The sequence below is a fragment of the Hemiscyllium ocellatum genome, chromosome 36 (assembly GCF_020745735.1).
Source record: "Hemiscyllium ocellatum isolate sHemOce1 chromosome 36, sHemOce1.pat.X.cur, whole genome shotgun sequence".
Lineage (NCBI taxonomy): Eukaryota > Metazoa > Chordata > Chondrichthyes > Orectolobiformes > Hemiscylliidae > Hemiscyllium > Hemiscyllium ocellatum.
In genome coordinates this window covers 29979828-30002747 of record NC_083436.1, presented here as the reverse complement: position 1 = coordinate 30002747, position 22920 = coordinate 29979828, and the positions used below count along the sequence as shown (strand labels likewise).

General features: G+C 40.1%; 1 protein-coding gene across 1 annotated transcript in view; it reads left to right on the top strand.

Annotated features, from left to right (window-relative positions):
• LOC132833291 (thrombospondin type-1 domain-containing protein 4-like) overlaps positions 1 to 22920 on the top strand; it is a 456799-nt gene that overhangs the window by 399691 nt on the left and 34188 nt on the right. Inside the window, exons 8-11 of the mRNA XM_060851456.1 lie at positions 1494 to 1698; positions 17880 to 18055; positions 19571 to 19676; positions 20928 to 21161. Of these exons, the coding sequence (XP_060707439.1) occupies positions 1494 to 1698; positions 17880 to 18055; positions 19571 to 19676; positions 20928 to 21161 (721 nt within the window). The remainder of the gene's footprint in view (positions 1 to 1493; positions 1699 to 17879; positions 18056 to 19570; positions 19677 to 20927; positions 21162 to 22920) is intronic.

The following is a 22920-nucleotide window of genomic DNA, read 5'->3' as shown; positions in this document are numbered from 1 at the left end:
ATGGCTTGCGTGACCCTCCTGCAGAAGCCAGTCCATTGATAAAAGCCAAGAGCATTGGCAGATTGGGAGTTAGTGATGGAATTAAGAACAAGGTGATTATTAACCCTGGAGATGCAACCGACTCCAATGCAACCTGCATGTTTTTGAATGATTGATGCAAGGCCTCACACTTAGGGGACGCGGCCTTCTCTTTCTCTCAACACATTGTGGAAACTACTAACCACTTCAGTCAAGGGCTGTAGCTGCTGAGCATAACGTAAAGGAACACCTCTCTTAAGAGCAGGACCTAACAGACCTGGGTGCAATACCTATTCGGGAACATAGGAATCACCCTCTTTCCATCACCTCCCCATCTCCTGCATTTGGCAAGTAAATCACAGGTGTCCCCAAATGTGTTGTGCACTTATGTTACACCTGTCACAATGTTAGGATGTCTCATAGCATTCCACAGGAAGTAATGTTGCAATGCAGTACCTGTTGTAATATAAGAAATGAAGCACAATGTTGCAGACTCCAGTATTGAAAGGACTAGGTAATCTGTTTCTCATGTTGCTGGCTGACATATGTTTATCAGGACACTGGTTCTTCTTCTAAATGAAGAGGACTCATTTTATCTCATCTGATAAGCTGCAACTGTATAAATTCTGCTCTTGAATTGTGTTAGTCAGGGAGTCAGCACTTATTCAGCACTGATTCCTGATGAAGGGCTCTGGCCCGAAACGTCAAATTTCCTGTTCCTTGGATGCTGCCTAACCTGCTGTGCTTTAACCAGCAACACATTTTCAGTCAGCACTTATTTCCAGCAGGGGCCTGGAATGCCTTGAAAAGCTCTTTGACAGAAATACAGTGCAGCTAACACTGGCACAGTTAAACCAGAGGATGCCACTTTTCAAAGTTGTTCCCATCAAATTTCAACACCAGCATTTTCTCCCTAACACCAAAACCTGAGTAAAATATAGAAGCAAAAGTTCAGCACTGAACTGCCTGGAGAAATATCAAATACTACATGAGGACCATTTTAATAAACTACAACTATCTCAATGACAAGAAATTAGTAATTAGTAAGTTTAGGACTGACATTAATAGGCACTTCATGTAAAGGATTGTTTCTGGTTTTGGAGAGTTGTGGCTAAAACTCTAAATTCATCAAATGATTCTCAAACACTGAGGTGGAGAATCATAGAATTCAATGAAGAAATGAATTCAACAGCCTAAGTGTCCTCTGTCATCTCTGTTTATCAAATAAAGTACGGGTATGGAATGAGCTGCCAGAGGAAGTGGTGGAGGCTGGTACAATTTCAACATTTAAGAGACATTTGGATGGGGATATGAATAGGAAGGATTTGGAGGGATATGGGCAGGATGCTGGCAGGTGGGACTAGATTGGGTTGGGATATCTGGTCGGCATGGACAGGTTGGACCGAAGGATCTGTTTCCATGCTGTACATCTCTGTGACTCTATTATGTTTTCACTTCACTCCTGTATTTTACAGAAAGTTGGTTGTGATGAGGTACTGGGCTCCAACAAAGTGATGGACAAATGTGGTGTTTGTGGCGGTGACAACACCACGTGCAAAGTGATATCTGGAATCTTCAAGCAAACCATCATGTCGGTGGGCTATCACAAGATTCTTGAAATTCCCGAAGGAGCTACACGAATTAACGTCACCGAGACGATGAAAAGCAGAAATTACCTGGGTAAGTGCTAACTATCAGTCAACAAACTGGGGCCCTCACCATGGCAACATCTCCTCCACTTGCCAACCAATCAGAACATCGTTCTCATATGGGATAAAAGTTATGTTTACCTTTACAGTGGTTTTCTTGTGAAAAGACACAAATCTCTCACAACAGTTGTCTTTTTCCAGCAGTTAAGATGAAGCCCTGCTTAGCGAGAGAGTGATAATTGGTGGTGATTTAACCAGAGGATTACCATACCTCAAGTGAGGGGAGAGGTTGAGAAGGAGAGTCCTTTGTGATAACCTCATCTGGTAGGAGAATTGAAACCACACTATTAGGCATCACTCTGTAATGTAAACCAGCCATGCAGCCTCACAACTGAGCTAACGGATCGCATTCCAGGGTGCTCAGGTACCAACTTATTATAAATTCACTGAGCTGGACAGAAACAATGGGACATTGTAAGAAAAAATTAGGACTTAGAAATTCAGCAAGACTTCACCTTATCTCCTCTCACTGGAGACTAGCTGAACAGACGTTTACTCTTATAGGGGGGAAACACACAGACCCTGTGACAGGAAATTGTGAAGACCTGCATGGAATTTTAGGCTCAGGGTACTTAACATTTTTTTTAAACTCTAAGTTTGCCCCTATTTTCTGAAATTAAGAATTTGGAAGGATACATGTCCAAATAAGTTGCTAGGTTAGGTGCCAAATATTTCAGTACTAGAGTAATTAAACCAGAATCAATTGAATCCATGGAATCCAAGTCTGAATGTAAATTAACACCATGATTTTTTGACTTAACTACCTGATTGCTCTGGGTACTTTGCACTATCTCTTTTAGCTGACGTGGGTATTATGACAGGAGAGGATCATTTTTAAATATGTATTATATAGTACGCTGATGTCAACTTTTAGATAATTGTCATTGATCCAAATGTCAGTTTTTGTGCAATTGAGCAGCTATTTTTCAAATTGCTCCCTGCCTCCCCATTGAACCTGAGGGGTTATTTTCTGAGCTCGTGCCATTAATGAGAGCATTTGCCAGTTGGCTACCCATATCAGGAAATCATGACACTCTGCCAACAATTTCTAATTCAAAGTGACTTCTTACATGTAAGCAAAAGTTTGGAAAATGAACAATACAGTTGAAATGGGCAAAGTAGATCATAATAACAAGACAGGCAAATTTTAAATTAAATCAAGGTCTTAATTAAGGTAAGAAGGGGCTTTCTGGAAAATAGGGAAATCAAAACATGAACCTATTAAAGGGATGAAATTAATGTACAATTTTCTTACCTATTCACTTCAAACAAGTTCAAAACAAAAGCGAAAGAACTACGGATGCTGGAAATCAGAAACAAAATTAGAAATTGGTGGGAAAACTCAGCAGGTCTGGCAGCATCTGCAAGAGAAAGCTGAGCTAATGTTTTGGGTCCAGTGACCCTTCTTCAGAACAGACAAATAGAATAGATCCTTCTTAAAACAAGCACTGTGCAAATTGGGCATGTCTGAACAGGCACTTTGTAAAACATCCACTGTGTAATCCAGGTACTGAGTAAATTGGAGGAGAAAGTGAGGTCTGCAGATGCTGGAGATCAGAGATGAAAATGTGTTGCTGGAAAAGCACAGCAGGTCAGGCAGCATCAAAGGAACAGGAGATTCAACGTTTTGGGCATAAGCCCTTCTTCAGGAGAAGGGCTTATGCCCAAAACGTCAAATCTCCTGTTTCTTTGATGCTGCCTGACCTGCTGCGCTTTTCCAGCAACACATTTTCAGCACTGAGTAAATTGGGTAATGCGTGAAAAAATAGTGTGAGGAAGATATCTGAGTGACTCATAAGAAGCTGCCATACCTCCATATGTCACATTCTGTACTCCCCCTCTGCCCCTTCCTGGATGGATATGTTGATGAGTTGATGGTAGCATGGACCTGGATCTGTGGAGCTCCTGCTTATGTGTCAGTTTATTCTGAAAGAGGATTTGGAATCTGGCCTGTAGGAGGTCTGTACAGATCTCTCTGGCAGTTTAGCCTGTTGTCTAGAGTAAGAGAAAGAAACTCTAGATGGTGGGAAGAGTGAGTGGCAATGGTGGAAGCATGGGCAGGCATAAAGAATGAAAATAAAAGAAAGGTTTACCTTGAAATGTGCTGCTCTGGTCAAAGGAGAAAAATGAGAAGTGAGGTGGCAATGTTGGAGCAGTAGATTGGTGGAGTGCGTTGCAGATTCTGGGTAGTTATGCAGAGTGTAAGAAAGCTGTGATTCAGCATCCTATCTATGCAGCTACAGTCCCATCATTTACATTGGTCCCACTGCTGACAAGCTTGTGGGGACAGGCTGCTGGTATTCACATGTTTCAAAGCACACACAAATTCATTTGGTTCACTGACTTAGCTCAGACTTCTGATCACAGTTCTTTGTTTTTACAAAGGACAATCTTTGAAGATCTTATGTTCAAACAATTAGCAATGATATGGTATGTTTCAGGACTGATGACTTGGCAAACTGAGTGTTTGCTTGTGGAATCTTTAATGTAAAGTGCAATTTGCACTTAACTTGTTTCATTCACTAAACTTTGTGGATTTCAAAGGATTGCCATAATGCTATTAATTGCCTTCATCAAGAAGGATTGGCATGTTTTCACTGAATGATGGGCATGATATGCAGTCAGTAGCCGAGATGTTAACCACTCTGTCTGAATACAATGATTCACAATGAGATCAGGAATAAAAGACAGATTACATTTGTACAATTGTACACCAGTCTGTGAGTTCTAAATTGACTTTTCTAATAACTTAAATTACTTTCGAAAGTCTGTCATTGTGTTCCTGTTTGGATAGGTGCCTCTCTATTATGTCATCCCTTGATGAGTCACCTTCAATATACTAATATATAATGTGAATGGTTTTGTGATACACATTTTTGAGTTGGAGTAAAATCAAGGGGAAGCTGTAAGCATCTGTACCTCCCATAAGGAGTATTGAACGTGCATAACTTGGAACTTAGGTCATCCAATTTCACTTGCCAGAAACCATAGGAGGCATCTAACTTGCTAAAATATTTTACTTAAGTGCCATAAATTTCTAATGTGTTGGAAAATTATAATCTACCATTTTAATAGCCTTATTACATCTCTGGGATCCAAGTAAGTTTGTAATTTATCACTCTTTTTGCCACAATTGCTAACATGTTTGCTTCTTCATTTATATTATTCATGGCACTTAAGTGCTTCATTCTGTCAAGCTCCATTTTGCAGCTAAACAGAATGTGATTTTCTGCCTGGATGGATTACGAGAAAATTTATTGAGCAGTTGAGGTCCAGTCTTGACTTAACAATTATTCTAATCTTTATATCTTGTAGATTTCTATACCGTGTCTCAATTTAACAGAGGGCCAGTTTTCAGAGGGTGAGCCTTGGTGTCAGTTCAAGACTCACTCATTCCACACAAAAAACTAAAAGAGGCTGGTGGTATTTTAGAGCTGGGGACAGCTTTACCAGTGATTTTGAGTGTCCAGTTAGTATGGTAAGGATACAATATCATGTATTGCAGGGGACAGCAACTGTGTGTGCACGATCAGCCTCCAGGTCATTCCTGTGATAGAACCTGTCCTTCATTCTGTCCTCTCAGGAGTGATCTAAAAACTATTCCTGGTCTCCCAAAAAAAACAAAAGGAGTGCATTTAAACTTACATTGTCGGGGCAATTCTGACTTTGATTCCCTTGCACACTGGATTGTCCTGACGGGTAACTCACTGTATACAGTTGTGGGCAATACATTTTAACTGTTCCTACCACATTATAGGAAAAATGTCAACGCATGAGGGAGACTGCAGAAGCGATTTACGAGAATGGTTCCAGGAATGAAAAGCCCTCAGTTTAGAGAGAGAGGTTTACAAAATCATGAGCAGAGTAGATAGGGAGAAGCTGTTCCTGCTCGTAAAAGGAGAAAGGATGAGCGGGCATAGAGTTGAAGCGTTGGGTGACCAAAGCATGGATGTTGTGAGAAAAAAGTTTTCATGCTGCAACCTGTTAGGAGCTGGAATGCAGTGCTTGGAAATGTAGGAGAAGTCAGGTTCAATCGAGCCATTCAAGAGGACATTAGATGACTCTTCAGATAGAAATGGTGTGCAAAGATATGGTGGAAAGGCAAGACAATGGCACCTGATAATAGAACTGTTGCAAGCACAATGGGCCAAATGGCTTCCTTCTGCTCAGTAACAATGCTGTGATTCTGTGTTTACCGTTTCCTGTTTAGGCCCTATCATCAAAATCTCAGTCAGGTCCCAATGACACCATCTTGGGAATTGAGAACCTAAAGACTGACCAGGATTTAATATCGCACGAACAAACAATATGGATCCTTTATTAAAGCAGGCACTCCATGCTCTTTCCTGCTTCTTGTTACAACTCCATCTGCTGGTGCCATTCTGTTTGGCAGCTACGAGTGAACAATGTGTACAAGTTGCATCACAACAATCAGGACCCAACATGGATTTTATAAAAAAAGAACACACTGCTAGTATTACGGAAATGTCCCTGCTAACTGCTTAAGGCAACTTGTTAAAATGTAAACCTGTCAAATCTTGGTGCTTTCATTGAAGTGTAAAAACCGGGGCAATTTAAAGTAATCATCCTACTCTGCTTTCTGCTGTGTGGCTAGCGATAAAGTCTCTATAAAGTTCCCCATCAGTCAATGATTCAGAAAGTGGTGTTGCTCACAAACACTCAATCCTAAGAGTGGTTTAGATGTTTTTTTGGCACCGTGAAGTTATGGTTGACATTGCGAAATTTTCTGTGAATGAGAAGTGTAGTGGTACAATAACCCATCATTTTCACCTTAGCCCATTGTAACTTAGAAGTAATGTTTTCTACTTAATGTATTTGTAGCACATATGTGTACCTTGTTGGAGGGGAGAGTTCCTCTCTTCAGGGGAGACATGTTGCCCTGAAATGTGCCACACCTTTTTTTAAGACTGCACCGACTATACAAGAAGTATGTCCTGCTGAAGCTCACTGGCCTCATTTGGGATTTAAAACAGAAGTGAGGGTGGAAATCAGCTCTCCCATGTTTTCCGTAGCTCGCTTCTGAAAATTAACTTCAGCACAAAATGAGCACAACTAAAATCTTCCTTCCCTTCAGAACAGATATATTTAGGGGATTTTAATAAAGCTTGGTTCTGAATCAGAGTGAACCTTTATTTTTTTTTCCATCTTTTATTAGTTAGTATAGTTGCATGTTTTGCATTTTGAGGTCTAATGTTGCATTTCACAATTTATTTTCCATACTGTATATTTATGACCATATAACTGTGATCTGAAACACTGCTGTTTAAATTGTTTCCATTTACTGGAAAGATTCCCAGTGATTTGCAGTCTAGGTTGAAATTGCAGCTTCCTTTTCTATCTGACTGTACAAAGCTCTTTTTCAACTTAGAGATTTATTTTTGTTTTAAATTTGGGACGGGGGTTTTGCACATTTACCAATTCTGACAGGAGTCTTTACAGAATCTTTGAAGACCGTGCTTGATTGGTGAAGGAGTATTGGACTTGGATTTACCCGTGGGCAGAGAGCCCATGCATGGATCCCTAATATAGGGCACCTTGCCAGGCCACCCATTCTTCTGCCATTTAATAAGCAGCGGGGGAGGCATAGGGCTGGCCCAATTGAGACACTTCAGGATTGCATCCTGCTGCTGCTCAACATTAACAGGTGGCAGGAGAGGCCAGGACCCAATATGCAGCCAGGCAGATCTATTCCTACCAACTGTGGGCCAATGGAAGGTGGGGTGAAGGTGTGTAATGGCCCTCTTTCTTGGTCCCCATTGCCAATTGAAGGGCCCTCCAGTAATCTTTCCTCCCTGTATCCATTCTGGCCTCCCACCCTCCCCCATATATCTCCCTTATCCCATCTCAGCCAAAGTATACTCCTCTCCACTCTCACTGGCTGCCATGCAAGATCATGCATCTGCTTGTCTGGTTGGGTACAGCTCCAACAATACTCAAGGATCGTGATCCTCTCCAGGATGAAGCAGCTCACTTAATCAACATCCCTTCTCTACTGACACAGAGTGGTAGTACTGGATACCATCTCCAAAATGTACTCGAATTTCACCAAGTTACCTTCAACATCACCTTCCAAACCTACAACCTGTTTCTATTTGAAGAGCAATTGTAGCAGGCACACTGGAACACCACCAGTTGCAAATTCCCCTCCAATTGCTCCCAACCCTATCTTGGAGTTGTTACTCCATTTCTTCACTTTGCTTGTCCTAAGATCTGGAAATCTGTATCTAACAGCACTGTGAACGTAACTACATCTCATGAACTGCAATGGTTCAAGGACAATGAAAGATGTGAGATAAATGCTGGCATGGCCAGTAATGCCTGCAGTGAGTGTTATGGACTAGGCCAGACCATTCAAAACATTCTTAAGCAGGCAGCCCCAGACCTGGTACAGTGTACAGTGAATATTACTCCGAGTAAGCTAACTAGGTTGACTACTAGAATTTAAAACAGACAAAAAATTATTCACAAAATTACACAATGAAACACAAAGAACAGAATTAACAACCATACAGAACTCAGTCTATCCAACTAGATTTGATTATGCTGTTTTGAATACACACAACAGTCCCAATAAGCAAACTCCCTTTAAAACCCGGTATAAATGGCACACATGCTTACAGATTGAAGTTGAAGGGCAGAAAGAGAGAGAGAGTTTCCATACAGCTCACCGTTGAACTCCTTACCAGTTCAAGGCTGAACTAAACTGTTCAGCTCAGTTCAGCTCAGCTAGAGAGCTGACCACTCCCCTTTCATTATACAGGTCACTTCGAAAGCATGACCACTTTGGCTTGAAGTCTAATCTGTTTACATATGAACAAAATGTCTCGCAAAATCCCTTTCATCTTTGCACCAAACCAGACTGATCAGAGCCCAGGCTGGTTTATTACCCCTCTGAAAAAAATCAAGGACAGAGTATCACTGAGCCAAGGAATAGCTTTTAAAAAAAGAAGGGACTAGCTGTGTGACAGTGAGAAAAGTTCATCAGTGAACAAATAAACATTTCTGGAGGCTGCTGGAGACAGTGATATTAGCTAGAAAAAAAAAATGACAGTTCAATGGGGTTAAACAATATAGCATTATTGAATGTTGTTGGAGCTGGAGGAAGAGGGATTTTCTGCTGGTATCCTTCTCACTCATCTGTTGCAATCTTGTTAGAATGTTAGGAAATATATTGGGGATTGAGGGATCATCCCAAAACTATGTTTGCTCAGGATGGAAAAGCTGGAAAATGAGGTATTTATTTCATGTTTCAGTCAAAAGCCAATTCCCAAGTACCCAAAACAGACAATGTCATGAGCAGCGGTGTAGCATTATGGAATTGCCAGATGAAGATCTGCTGGGCACATGGAGTTTAGTGTCTGTCTGAGCAGAGATTCTAAGTGTCTTAGATCAATGCCCCCAATCAAAGAGACTCTATACCAGCATCCCTCCTCATAAAATAACCATATTCTCCTCACAACCCCAATGGGGCATCATCATTGTTATCAGTTTTTCTGTCCAACATCACTCATAACATATTAGCTATTCATATTAAGAATCCTCTTTTGTTTATTTTGAGTATGTTTTATTTTTCCAGTTTTACTAAACAACAGCAATTGAATACATCATCCCCAATGTAGTGAGGTCTTGTAGCCTGTGAAACCAGGCTAACTGATTACTGCAGTGGGAATAGCCACTCTGCATCCCTTTCAAATTAATGGGTAAATTAAGAGATGAAAGGAACTGTTAGACAGAGAGTAAAAAACTGTTTGATTTAACGCTGGTTAATATTTGTCCAAAAGGAAAAGATCTGCAGCGGGTCACATATGGATCTTACAAAGTAGTTCTGTTGTACAAACGGAACAAAAGTATCCTTTCTAATTCTCTGACACTTCATTTGTCATTTAAACTCGTGTTATGTTTAACAGCAGTTTTCCCAACATTTTCATGTTTTGTTAATTTCACCTCGCATTCCATGAACATCTAAACTATGTAACTGGTTTTTGTATTGACTGCATAGCCGTTTTCCATGGTTTGTAGCAATGTAGCAGCCTGGCACCAAACGTGAGGCCTTTGAAATTCCAGTTATTTTTCATTCATTCATGGGATGTGGACGTCGTTGGCTGGGCCAGTATTTATTAGCTATCTCTCATTGCCCAGAGGGCAGTTGAGAGTTAACCACATTGCTGTGGGTATGCAGTTGCACACAGGCCATGTAAGGGATGGCTGGTTTCCTTCCCTAAAGGACACTACTTTTCATCACTTATATAAATGATTTGGATGTGAGTATAAGATATATAGTTAGTAAGTTTGCAGGTGACACCAAAATTGGAGGTATAGTGGACAGCGAAGAAGGTTACCTCAGATTACAATGGGATCTTGACCAGATGGGCCAATGGGCTGAGAAGTGGCAGATGGAGCTTAATTTAGGTAAATGTGAAGTGCTACATTTTGGGAAAGCCAATCTTAGCGGGACTTATACACTTAATGGTAAGATCCTGAGCAGTATTGCTGTTCAAAGAGACCTTGGAATGCAGGTTCGTAGCTCCTTGAAAGTAGAGTCGCAGGTAGATAGGATAGTGAAGAAGGTGTTTGGTATGCTTTCCTTTATTGGTCAGAGTATTGAGTACAGGAGTTAGGAGGTCATGTTGTGACTGTACAGGACATTGGTTAGGCCACTGTTGGAATATTGCATACAATTCTTCCTTCCTATCGGAGAGATGTTGTGAACCTTGAAAGGGTTCAGAAAAGATTTACACGGATGTTGCCAGGGTTGGAGGATTTGAGCTATAGGGAGAGGCTGAACAGGCTGGGACTGTTTTCCCTGGAGCATCAGAGGCTGAGGGATGACCTTATAGAGGTTTATAAAATCATGAGGGTAGGATAAAGAGATAAAGTCTCTTCCCTGGGGTGGGGGAGTCCAGAATTAGAGGGCATAAGTTTAGGGTGAGCGGGGAAAGATATAAAAGAGACCTAAGAGGCAACATTTCCACACAGAGGGTGGTGTGTGTATGGAATGAGCTGCCAGAGGATGTGGTGGAGGCTGGTACAATTGCAAAATTTAAAAGACATCTGGATGGGTATATGAATAGGAAGGGTTTGGAGGGATATGGGCTGGGTACTGGCAGGTGGGACTAGATTGGGTTGGGATATCTGGTTGACATGGACAAGTTGGACCGAAGGGTCTGTTTCCGTGCTGTACATCTCTATAGCTCTTATGACATTAATGAACCAAATGGGTTTTTCCCTGACAATCGTTAACAGTTTCATGGTCATCATTAAACTCTCAATCCCAGAATTTGTTTGAAGTAAATTCAATTCCCACCATCCTGCAGAATTTGAACCTGGGTCCCAGTATTAGTGGTCTAGTATTAACCCCATAGGCTGTCTCCTCCACTTAAACCAATGTCAGAGTTAGAAACCAGACTTTATCCTTTGCTCATTAACAATTATCAAACATTGACTAAAAGAGGAAGAACATTATCCTGTTTTTTTTTACTTTTGCTGTCTGCTGAAGGTATAAATTCAGCAGATTTGTTGTGAGGTGGTGTTCACTGGTACTCAATGTGGAGCATTACAGAAATAAACCTTTCAGCCCAACTTGTTTTTGTCAGTCTTTGGACCCAGAAATTACTCCCAATCACATTTGATGCTCATTTAGCCCTTTAAACATTTCCTTCATCTGTTGCCAGGCCATAATCTTGGATATTAAAGTAGTGTCCCCCTCAATCACTATATCTGGATATGAATCCTCAAGTCTCATAATGTTTGGTTTTGTTACATTTAATGAATTTTTGGTCTAAACCCCTGAAGTATTGGAGACAGTTAGCTTCTATCTACTCTGGTCTATATTTCCATAATTTTAAGCACTTTTTTGTCTCAGTAATTTAACCTGATAAGTAAGTCCCAATTTTTGAAGTTAATTGTTGGATCTGAGTCAGGCAGAATCCTAGTGCATTTGCATGGCCTTTTGGAAAACCCCAATCACTCTGTTTGATTATAGAGCCCAATACAACGCACAGGATTTGAAATTAGATCATATAAAGATAAGTATGTATGTTAGCTCGATGAGCTGGAAGGTTTATTTTCAGACATTTTGTTACCATGACCAGGTAACATTATCAGTGAGAGTCTCTGGTGAAGTGCTGGCGGTATGTCCTGCCTCTCTGTTTATAGGTCTTGGTTTCTTAAGGTGGGTGCTGTCTACCAACGTCTAAAAACAAAGCTTCCAGCTCAGCAAGCCAATATACAAACTTATCATCAACCTGAACTACAAATCTTCTCAAAAATTGCTCTCATATTAAGATAGCATTATATTAAAATAGATTCATTTGGAGGCTCACTGATGATGTTACCTAGTATGGTGACGAAATGTCTGAAAACGAACCATTCAACTCAGTGAGCAAACGTATATTCAGATCATATTAAGATGTTAGGGACAGATAACCTCAGTCGGCTGGGTGGCTTGTTTCCAACAGAGTGGTACCAATAGCGTGGGTTCAGTTCCCACACCAGCTGAGGATACATAAAGCTCCTGATTTCTTAATCTTGCCGCTTACCTGAGATGTAGTGATCCTTAGGTTACACTCACCATCAGTTGCTTCTCTCTAATGAGGGAGTAAGATGATGGTGGCTTTACCTTTACAGTTAACATTGCTTCTTAACTTTAATATGTTATACATCTTATGATAAAACCAAGCATTTTGTTTTACACTCTCATACACCTGAGATGTTGCAGTTATTGTCCTATTAATCTGCGCCTCAGAATTTCCACAGCACTGACTTTCTTTCATTGGATGTTATCCTTTGTCTTTTAAACAAAATATTTACCTCACACTTACTGACTTTCAATTCCATCAACCATGTTTTAACCTATTCCTGAATCTCATTTGATATCCCTTTGAAGCTTCATTCAGTCTTTCAAAGAATTAACCATATTTTTTGTTATTGTCATTGAATTTTGATTCCACTCTCAGAGTGTCCAAATCACTGATACACATAATAATTAGGAGTGGCCTCAGAACCGAACCCTGCAGACACCACTAGTCACTTTCAACCACCTGGAAAAGCTACTTTTAGCTTGGACTTATCCTTTGAACCTTCACTCACAATCTCCCACATGGGACTTGGTCAAAGGCATTCCCTATATCTAAAGAAAGACGTCAGGATGACTTCACCTATCTATCATGCATTGTACATATCGAAGAATTCAATGAAATTTGTCAAGTATAGTCATCCTTATGAAGTACATATTGGCTTCTGTTTGATACATATCCAAAGATGATATGTATCTTGGTGAGGAACGAGGAGTTGAAAATGTTCCCATGTATCAGCTGCCTTCGTCCTTACAACTGTTGGAGGTCATGGGTTTGGCAGGTGTTAACAAAGCAGCCTTTACGACTTTCTGCAATACATTTTTTTTTTAAATTGTGCACTCTTCAATAATATTAAGTTGGTTTATGTATAAATCTGGTCCAGTTGACTTTCTATCAGTGTGAATCTCAAGATGTTTCGGCTAGGTCTTTTGACAGTATTGCTAATGTCTTTGATTGTTATGAGGAGGTGGTTAAGATGTTTCTTAGTGATGTGATGATGCTATGACTTTCAGTGATATATTTTGTCCTGTTTTATTTTTGAAGAGAGGTTTTAAGACAGAGTACCAAGCTGTCTGTTTACATCTAATAAATAGCTTGTGTGGCTTTTGATGTTTTAAAAATCAGAACAATAGAAGCAGCCTGAATGATTAGGGTTGAACTCCCACAGAATCAGGATTTTTAGTTTTAGTTTCTCAGTAGCAGTAGCTGCTGGATGTGGAAGCAATTTTCCCCCCTTCTGTTACAGCTAAAAGCTAGAATTGCACGTCAAACAATCTATTTTACTGAATTTGACTTTGCCAAGGGTATGTTTATGGAATGTTACTATATTGGAACCATTAAATAGTAGTAGTTTGTATATATGATTTTATTAAGCATTTTGATAGATATACAGTTAAAACAGTTATTTTGTTCTCTTTATAGTTCATAAATAAAGTGTGTTTTGCGTCAAGAGTGGCAGTTTGACCAATCAAATTACATCCAGAACACAACACAATGGCTTACACTTGCCTTTAAAATAAAAGTTAGGGTCTAGGCTATCTTCTCAATACACTTTGAGGGAGTTAGGTCTGCTCCATGACAGTGCTTATTGGCTGTGGAAGTGTTGCTTATCCCTTGTCAGCACAAACAGGAATTTTTGTCCAGATCTTATAGCATGCACACCACATGATTTAGTATCTGAGGAGTTGTGTATAGAGTAGAGCGCTGAGCAGTGCTCCGCAAGCAGCCTCAGTTTAAGATAGACGAGTGACTCTTCACTAAGCAGCTGAAGTTGGTTGGGCGTGACACACTGTCCGTGGAATTGAAGACAATGGAAATAAAAATTGGGATATATCTAAAGTGGGCAACCCAATCGCTAGTTGCAGGATTTGCACTGTGAAAGATAGACTGCAACATTCTCCATCATATAGATGGCAAAATGTGTGATAGTACTGTGCCTTTAATGGAGATGGTGTTCTGTCCTGTTTCTCTTACAGAGAGATGTGGTTCCGAAATGTCTGGTTCAGGTGTGCAGGTGGTAAACAGCTTTTGAGTGCTCCAGGGTTTTTTTTTGATTTAGACAACCAAGTATGAGTGGGCAGGGTCAGGCTCACACAGAACCAAGGGAGTTTAGATTTTGCATTCAGTATGATTTTGAGTTAGCTGGCTGCTGGACTTAAAAGACAGAACTCTCCCTCTCTCTCTGCTGCTAATGAAGACTTACGCAGAAATAAAAGAGACAGTATTTTTTCAGTATTTCTTTCAGTTGGACTGGAGAAAGACAGCACATGGGAATAAAATTGTTTTGCTGAATTGCCTTGCCAAGGCTCTGTTTATGGAATGCTGCCTACATTGGAACTGTTGATGATTAATGGTTGAATCATATGCTATCTTTTTAAGTGTTTAAAATAGATTTAAAGTTACGCAGGTTCATCTTTTCATTTGTATTTTAACTGTGTTGTAAGAATAAAGTGTGTTTTGCTAGTGGTGGAACATAGTACTTTCTACTTGCCTTTAAATAAATATATAAGTTAGGGTCTAAGCTATCTCCTTACTACATTTTGGTTGGGGTTGTCTGGTCTTATCCAAAACAAATAAGAAAATAACTGAGTAAGTCAGCACTTGAGTGATACCTGTTGCCTTCTCACCACATCATTAACTAAGTATTAGGTGAGAAGGTCCACTGGGGGCTTTCTCAATGCCCAGTGATTTCAGGCCTCCATTTGCCATTTTCCAATTACCTGCCTTCCCAGCAGGTAATAAAAGTGACTGGTTTCCAACGAAGAAATCAAGGTGACCTGCCGACTGAGTTAGAGGCAGGATCTTCATTTGTCCCCCAATACACATATGGGGGAACTCTCTGCCTTTGCCTCTGACCCTCTTGCCTGGCAAGAAGCTAAAGAAAAAAACTGACCTTCCTACCATTGAATTCCCTCAAGAGTAGGCCTCAACTGACAGTCTTCAGGATCCAGAAGCTGACAGATTCTGATTGGCTGGCAGCCAAGATACTAGTGTTGAGGCCTGTGATTCGCTGAGATGCTCTCCAATTAGCTCTTACCAAGCTGATTGGTGTGTGATTCAACATAACTTCCATAGGACATAGGAGCACAAATTAAGCCATTCAATCCAATGAGTCTACTCTGACATTCAATCATGGCTGATAAGTTTCTCAACCCCAATCTCCCCATAACCCTTGATCCCCTTGATATTCAAGAACCTATCTATCTTAGTCTTAAATATACTCAATGACCAGGTGACCTGGCCTCCACAGACCTCTGTGGCAATGAATTCCATAGATTCCTAACTCTCTGGCTGAACAAGCTTCTCTTTGTCTTCATTTTAAAAAGTCTTCTCATTATTCTAAAGCTGTGCCCTTGGTTCGTAGTCTCTCCTACCAATAGATACATCTTCCCAACATCCACTCTGTCCAGGCCATTCAGTACTCTATAAGTTTCAATTAGATCCCCCCTCATCCTTCTAAACTCCATCGAATATAAACGCAGTTTTCAAACATTCCTCAGAACTGAGGAAGGGTCACTGGACCTGAAATGTTAAATCTGATTTCTTTCTACAGATGCTGCTAGACCTGCTGAATTTTCCAGCAATTTCTATTTTTGTCTCTTAATTCGAACCATCACCCCCTCCCCACACAATAGCATTTCGCAACTTTTTAAACCTGACTGAGTAAACTCTAACCTTGCAATTTTTTTTACAAAGGCTTCTCCAAATGTGTGCGCTTCTCTTCATCTTGCTCATTTTCACCCCAAAATTTGAATGTTAATGCAACAGTAAATGCTGTTGGTTTCAAATACTTCAAGTCATCAATTGAAATCCATATGAGCAGCCAGCGAAAACCTGAAATGATTTGATTAACAGAAGCATGTTTCAGGTACTCTGTCTGAAACTTAACCAATATCTCCCAATCCTACAATCCTGTGAATTTAACCTCTTCAGAGCCAAGTTTGAATGAACATCAGCATTCGTAACATTACAGGGGCCCCAGCAGCAGCATAGTTAGAAGTTCCAAACTGTGATATTTCATGAAGATGTAATCAACAGTTTCTTAGATGGTAATGGAACATTTGTTCTGTTTCTGTTCAACCAGGTGATCAGATTTATTCAAGTTGTCAACTGTGAAAGATTAGATTAGATTACATTACATTATATTTCAGTGTGGAAACAGGCCCTTCGGTCCAACAAGTCCACACCGACCCGCTGAAGCGTAACCCACCCATACCCCTACATTTGCCCCTTACCTAACACTACGGGCAATTTAGCATGACCAATTCACCTGACCTGCACATCTTTGGACTGTGGGAGGAAACCGGAGCACCCAGAGGAAACCCACGCAGACACGGGGAGAACGTGCAAACTCCACACAGTCAGTCGCCTGAAGCGGGAATTGAACCCAGGTCTCTGGCGCTGTGAGGCAGCTGTGCTAACCATTGTGCCACTGTGCAAAAGATCTGATATTATTGTGCAAGAAGCTGCCTGAACTGGGCGGCATGGTGGCTCAGTGGCTAGCACTGCTGCCTCACAGAGCCAGGGACCTGGGATCAATTCCACCCTTGGGTGACTGTTTGTGTGGGGTTTCCACATTCTCCCTGTGCCTGCATGAAGTCCCTACTTGTGCTTTGATTTCCTCTCACAGTCCAAAGCCCATGTGTAGCGTAGGAAATGCAGGATTACAGGGATAGGGTAGGGGGGTTGGGTCTTGGCAGGATGCTGTTTGGTGGGTCAGTGTGGACTTGATGGGCTGAACAGCCTGATTCTATGCAGTAGGATTCAATGGGAGAGGGTCTTGTGTAGTGGCTGGATTTATAATGCAGTGCATCACTAACAGCACAGATTCAATTCCTCCTCCCTCCTGAGGTACTATGAAGGGCACATCTTCTCAAACCACACACGTGATACTAGTTGTCTCTATCTCTAGTTAGTGAATGGGGGTTGGGGGGAGGGGCGGGCAGTGGGTAGGAATGGTGGGAGCTGGACAGTTTATTAGTCTTCTGTGCATTCCACTTCCACAGACTCAGTATAACCTCCAATGTCTCTTCCTTACACTCATTTCAAATATTTGATTTTGCATTGGCAGGGTTAATACAAGAGTTCCATAGGTTACAGGACTCTGTTGAAAGACTTCTAAGAATTCTGAAATGCTTTGTTGTTGTTGTCTGTACGCCATAATTACTTAATTCCTTGTTTTTGAATAAATCCATTGGGTGCCATGGTCTCAATTCTTAATTTAAATGTATATGTTCTGTTACTGACCTGTCAGCCTGTTAACTCAATCACGGGGTACATTTGGCATCCTATACATGTTTCCATCACAAATTCAGCATCTCTAACATTTTCCTACTCTGTCTGAAGGAACATCTTTAATTAGGTGTCCCCACCTTGTTTTTTTGTTCATTTGATGTCAATATGCTACTGACACTTTCTGTTCCAGGCACACATAACAAAGACCTCAGAAATAACACAAATTTAAAATATTCGTGTTCGTTATTTCAGAATGCTATTCTCCTGTGATCTGGCTTTTATTAACTGATGTTCACTGGCTTGTATCTGTTTGTATCTGCAGCTTTGAGAAGTCACTTTGGCCACCCCATCATTAATGGAAACTGGGCTATAGATAGACCAGGCACTTATGAAGCAGCAGGAACCCTGTTCAGGTATAAGAGGCCAAATGAGATTAGTACGACTGCAGGGGAATCCTTGATTGCCGAGGGGCCAACCAGTGAAATTCTGGATGTCTACGTAAGTTTAAACTTTGGATCTAAGCTGGGCAATGCCAGCAAAGCTTCACTTTGGTTCTGTTCATAAATCAAAGGCTCTAACCTTCTGGGATTTGAATAGAAAAACTCCCGAGAAAGAAAACTTCAAGAATCTGGCCATCAGTCAACAATAGCTGTAGAATTGTAGAACCTCAGAAAAATAGAAATGAATTTGAACATTAAGAAACTGTCAATATAAAATGATTGATATGATAAAATGTTAACATGACATACTAAAATAAACCATGGAAAGATTTTTAATATGTTGGTGACTGTGTGTAACGTTCATATAATTTTCGTGATTGGAGAAAATAATAATATAATGTTGATGTGAATATTGATATAAATGTTGTGATTAAAGGTAATGTTAATATATATAAAATAGTGATCGTAACTGCTGCCAGGGTGATAGTAAAAAAAAATTCATTCACAAATGGCCTTAAGGAAAAGTACCAGTTTGGCTTCATCATGACTCTCGTATTTGACTGGAACTTCTGTAAGAAAATTAAAGAATTGGCACAGAGTTGGGTCTTACAGGATCTCTGCATCTGGAGAACCAATAAAGATTGTCAGTCAATGGGAACAGAAAGCTAATATAGTTTTAATGGTTGTAGAGAATACTTATATACATTTAAGGATTAGTGAGCAAGCTAGTGACCCAGAATTCACTTAATCAATAAACAGTCAATGAGCTAACTGTTAATTAGACTTGCCCTTTCTCATTTCACCTCCACAATGAGATGCCAACAAGACCATCCAAATGCAGCTTACTAAAAGGATCGGATGAAGGTATCCTTTGGAATCTGCCTCATCGAGATTGTTGTGAACCTCTGTGGAGGTGTTCTGGTGAACACAACTTGAACACAAATCAATTGAGTTGGAAACGGAAAGATCCAACTGAAAGAGTGTGTTAGATAACTTTGAAAATGGGTGTGGTGTCATCTGTCTATGGAGAATGACGCAGATGCTTTTGGTTGTGAAAGACATTTTTTTATGTCAACTACTTAAAATGAATACCCTTTTATTTGAAGTATCATTTGCCTTTTACTCATGTTTAATTTGCAGTTATTCTGATTTCTGTTAAAGTAGGCGTTACAAAGAGTGGAAGCTCGTTGACTTTTTTTTATTCATTTAGGAGTCATTTGGTAAATTCGGTTCTTTTGGCTTCTGGTTTCTCCCATTTAGATTGTAACAGCATAGTCAGCTGAATGGCCAGTTTCAGCATTATAGGCCCTTTGTAAAAATGAAAAAAGAAGTTTAATTGTTCAACGACAATGAAAACCTGATGGGAAGAGCTTCCACATGTTTAATAGTTAATTTTCCATGAACTTTTTTGTTATTTTCATAGCCAAATTTATATTATTATAGGAACAGCACACTGAACATTCAATCAAAATTCTGAATGCTTTGACTTAGTTTTGATGTTGAATTGCTTTTAAACTCGATCGAATGTCTATTTTTTTAAATTTAGATTCACTGTTTTCTTTGTTTTTTCCAGATGATATATCAACAGGCAAATCCAAAGGTGCAGTATGAATATGTTTTACCAACTGACAACATTGTCAGCAGCCATTCACTTGCCCATACAGCAGATCAACATTTAGGTAAAATCTTATATCCTTAGTCCCAAGACTATGTTGCTGATGGAACATTTCTTTAATACACCACTCTGCCTCGTGTACCATACACTGCCATACACATGAACCATGCATCACTCTATGCCGTGCATCAAGTGCAAATCTGCCCCCAATGCCATAAGTAGATCTATAGACCAAATCATTGCTAGGGCCCTTCAAAGGGCAGTTAAGATTCAACCACATTGGAGGGTTCATTACTTGAAATAGAAGAATACTTACCATAAAACAGAGAAAATAGCTCAGATACTCAGCATTTGTGTGTCTGAAAAAATATGGTAAAAGTGAAACCTAGCCAAAGTGGGAGGCAGTTCCTCCTGAATTACTTTAGAAAAGTCCAGCAAAACTTCACTATAAGTCAGTAGGATAAAGTAGTAGAATCAGTGCAATCGAATTGCAGCAAGAAAGATCATAGTCATCGGATGTTGTGGTTGTTGGTTTGGAGATTATGAGGTTCTGGGTCCAAGTAATAGTCATTAGTTGACTTCAAATTGTTCAAAGACAATTTGGTGATGACTGGGGGTGTGGTTTGGGCCAACGGTACTCCCCCAGATCCTGAAAAGATGCCATCCATTAGGGTCATGAGTAGCACATAGTTGGTTGGTTGACATTTGTGTGTGGGAAAGTTATATGTCACCACCTGGATCAGCCCAGGTAGTGACCAAAACAGCCTCTGACAGATGTAACTGCACCTTGATAAATGGAGATGGTCCATATGTTCCATGATCATTTTGTAGTTAAATTTTAGTTTTGCAGTGGGCTTTTTCTTTCAGTCTGTGAATAGGTCAGTTTTCAGAGCTGTTCCTGTTGGCCAGCTTTTCCTAGCCAAACGCATCGAGAAAAACTTACTTTAATGTCCAACTAGCCCTTCAGTTCCTTTATTTTTCAACTTTGCCGCAGGTAAAGCCATCACTCCATCTCCTTTCCTGTAGTGAAAACATGTGGGGTACTTACAAAGGCAGGTGTAGGAATTCCAAAATATTCAGCACCTATGGGCTGGAACTTACTTTGAGTCTCTTCTCCCTTAACCTCACCAACAGTGCAGTCAAAATGCAGCTAATCTTGCCATTTCCATCATTGTTACAGAGGGAAAACGAGAGCAGTTCAGAGGAATACACAGCTGTTGCCCCCGGTTATACTAGCCCTCCCACTTAGCTACACCACTTTGCACTTCGATTGCTGTTTGCGATGTAAAATTTGAAACCTGTCCATCCATTGTAGGAGAGGCCTTTAACGGTCAGCTGTCATACGGTGCTGATGGTGACGTGTACGTTCTCCGTGAAAGAGAGGTGGGAAACTTTGTCAGTGGAGTGCATGCGAACCAATTGCAGTCCAGAAAGTACCAAACGAGCACTGGAGAAGTGTTGCACTCCTGGGCAGAGGGGCCAAGAAAGAAGAGGGAATTCAATTGGAAACAAATTGGAAGCAGTGAATGCACCGTCTCGTGTGGAACGGGTAAGATGTCCCAAATTTAATTATCTGGTAGCCTAACTAAAGTGAGATGAGATCATTTTGCTCTAACGCATCACAAGTTTGATCCAACAAGATTGACTGTTCATTTGCCCAGGGATAAGTGAAGCCATCAGTTGTTGTTGGCTAGCCTCCTTTGCACTGTGAATGAACTTTGCTATCTTCTTCGAGTATTCCATCATGCCATCTGTCTTTCTTTGACCTAAACTTTGAAAACAGTTTACACTACAGAACAAAAACGCAGAAATATGCAAAGATGAAATGAATATTTTTTTCATCTGGGAAATAATTGCATTCCATAAATGTATCATTATTAAATAAGATGATTGAAATTATTTGCATTATATTCTTGTACTTGGGAATGGGGAGTAAGCATCAGTTAATATTGAACCTGGGCTTGTTTTCAAAAATTTGATATGATCTTACAGATTTCTGAGTGTTGAGCTGAATTGGTTTCTTTCAATTTTCAGCAAATTATTTAATGCATTCATATTTTCTCAAGAACAAACTTTGATATTTGTTTTCAAAACAGCACAAAACTTAATTGACCAACAATATTTTAGCATAGAATGATATGCCGCAAGGGAAGGGGAATGTATATATTGCAAAGCCTGAGACATTATAGTTGTGTGGGAATGACTGGATAGACCAAGTTAAAAATCACACAACACCAGGTTATAGTCCAACAGGTTTAATTGGAAACACACTAGTTTTCGGAGCGATGCTCCTTCATCAGGTGTAGTCACCTGATAAAGGAGCGTCGCTCCGAAAGCTAGTGTGCTTCCAATTAAACCTGTTGGACTATAACCTGGTGTTGTGTGATTTTTAACTTTGTACACCCCAGTCCAACACCGGCATCTCCAAATCATGGATAGATCAAAGTCTTGTCCCATCCATCACTGTTCATCTGTTAACGTGTTCATGTTTGAAATCTTATGCAATTCCCCAAGAATTAAATACTTCTTTTTCTGCAACAAAGCACTTACCAACCACTCCTAGAGTGAAATATTGAATCATGCACAAAAACAATAAGCTGTAATAAGGAAAAACACAGAAAGCCTGGCAGCATCAGTGGAGAGAGCAATAAAGGGTTGGGAGGGAATTACATAACTACCATTCTTAGGGGTGCTTTTATTTGTTTGGTTAATTCCAATGATCCACCTATCCTTCATGATTTCTAAGCAAACCTTCCCACCCATTCCAAACACATTTGCTTTTCCCTCCATAGATCCTGCCAGACTTGCTGAGCTTTTCTAGCACTTGTTTTTAATGCCATATCTCCCTCATCCACTGTAATTTGCTTGCTTAAAATACGTGATAAAACTTAAGAATGTATTTTATTAAATGAATGTATATTTAGTTTATAATGATTTCAGCGAGCTTCACTGTTACCAAAAGTCAAGGTCCAGTCACATCTCATAACAACTAACTTCATATAAATATTTTGAATTTAAAACATTATTGGCCTCGAATACTCTATATTTCAAACTAGTGGAAATTACATCCAAACAGTTGGCCCCAAACCACACAGTTAGAAAATTTGGATCACCATAACTCTTTAAGATGTTCTACATCCACAATTACAACTGCTTTCCTATGTGTATCATTTTTGTTTTGTCAAATGCAATCCTCTATGATATTGTTCATGATAAGTTAGAAACCATAGTCACCCTCTTGCCTATCTTCATGTTGCTGATTATATAAAGGGGAATTTATTCTGTAATCGATACCCAGTTTTATGTAC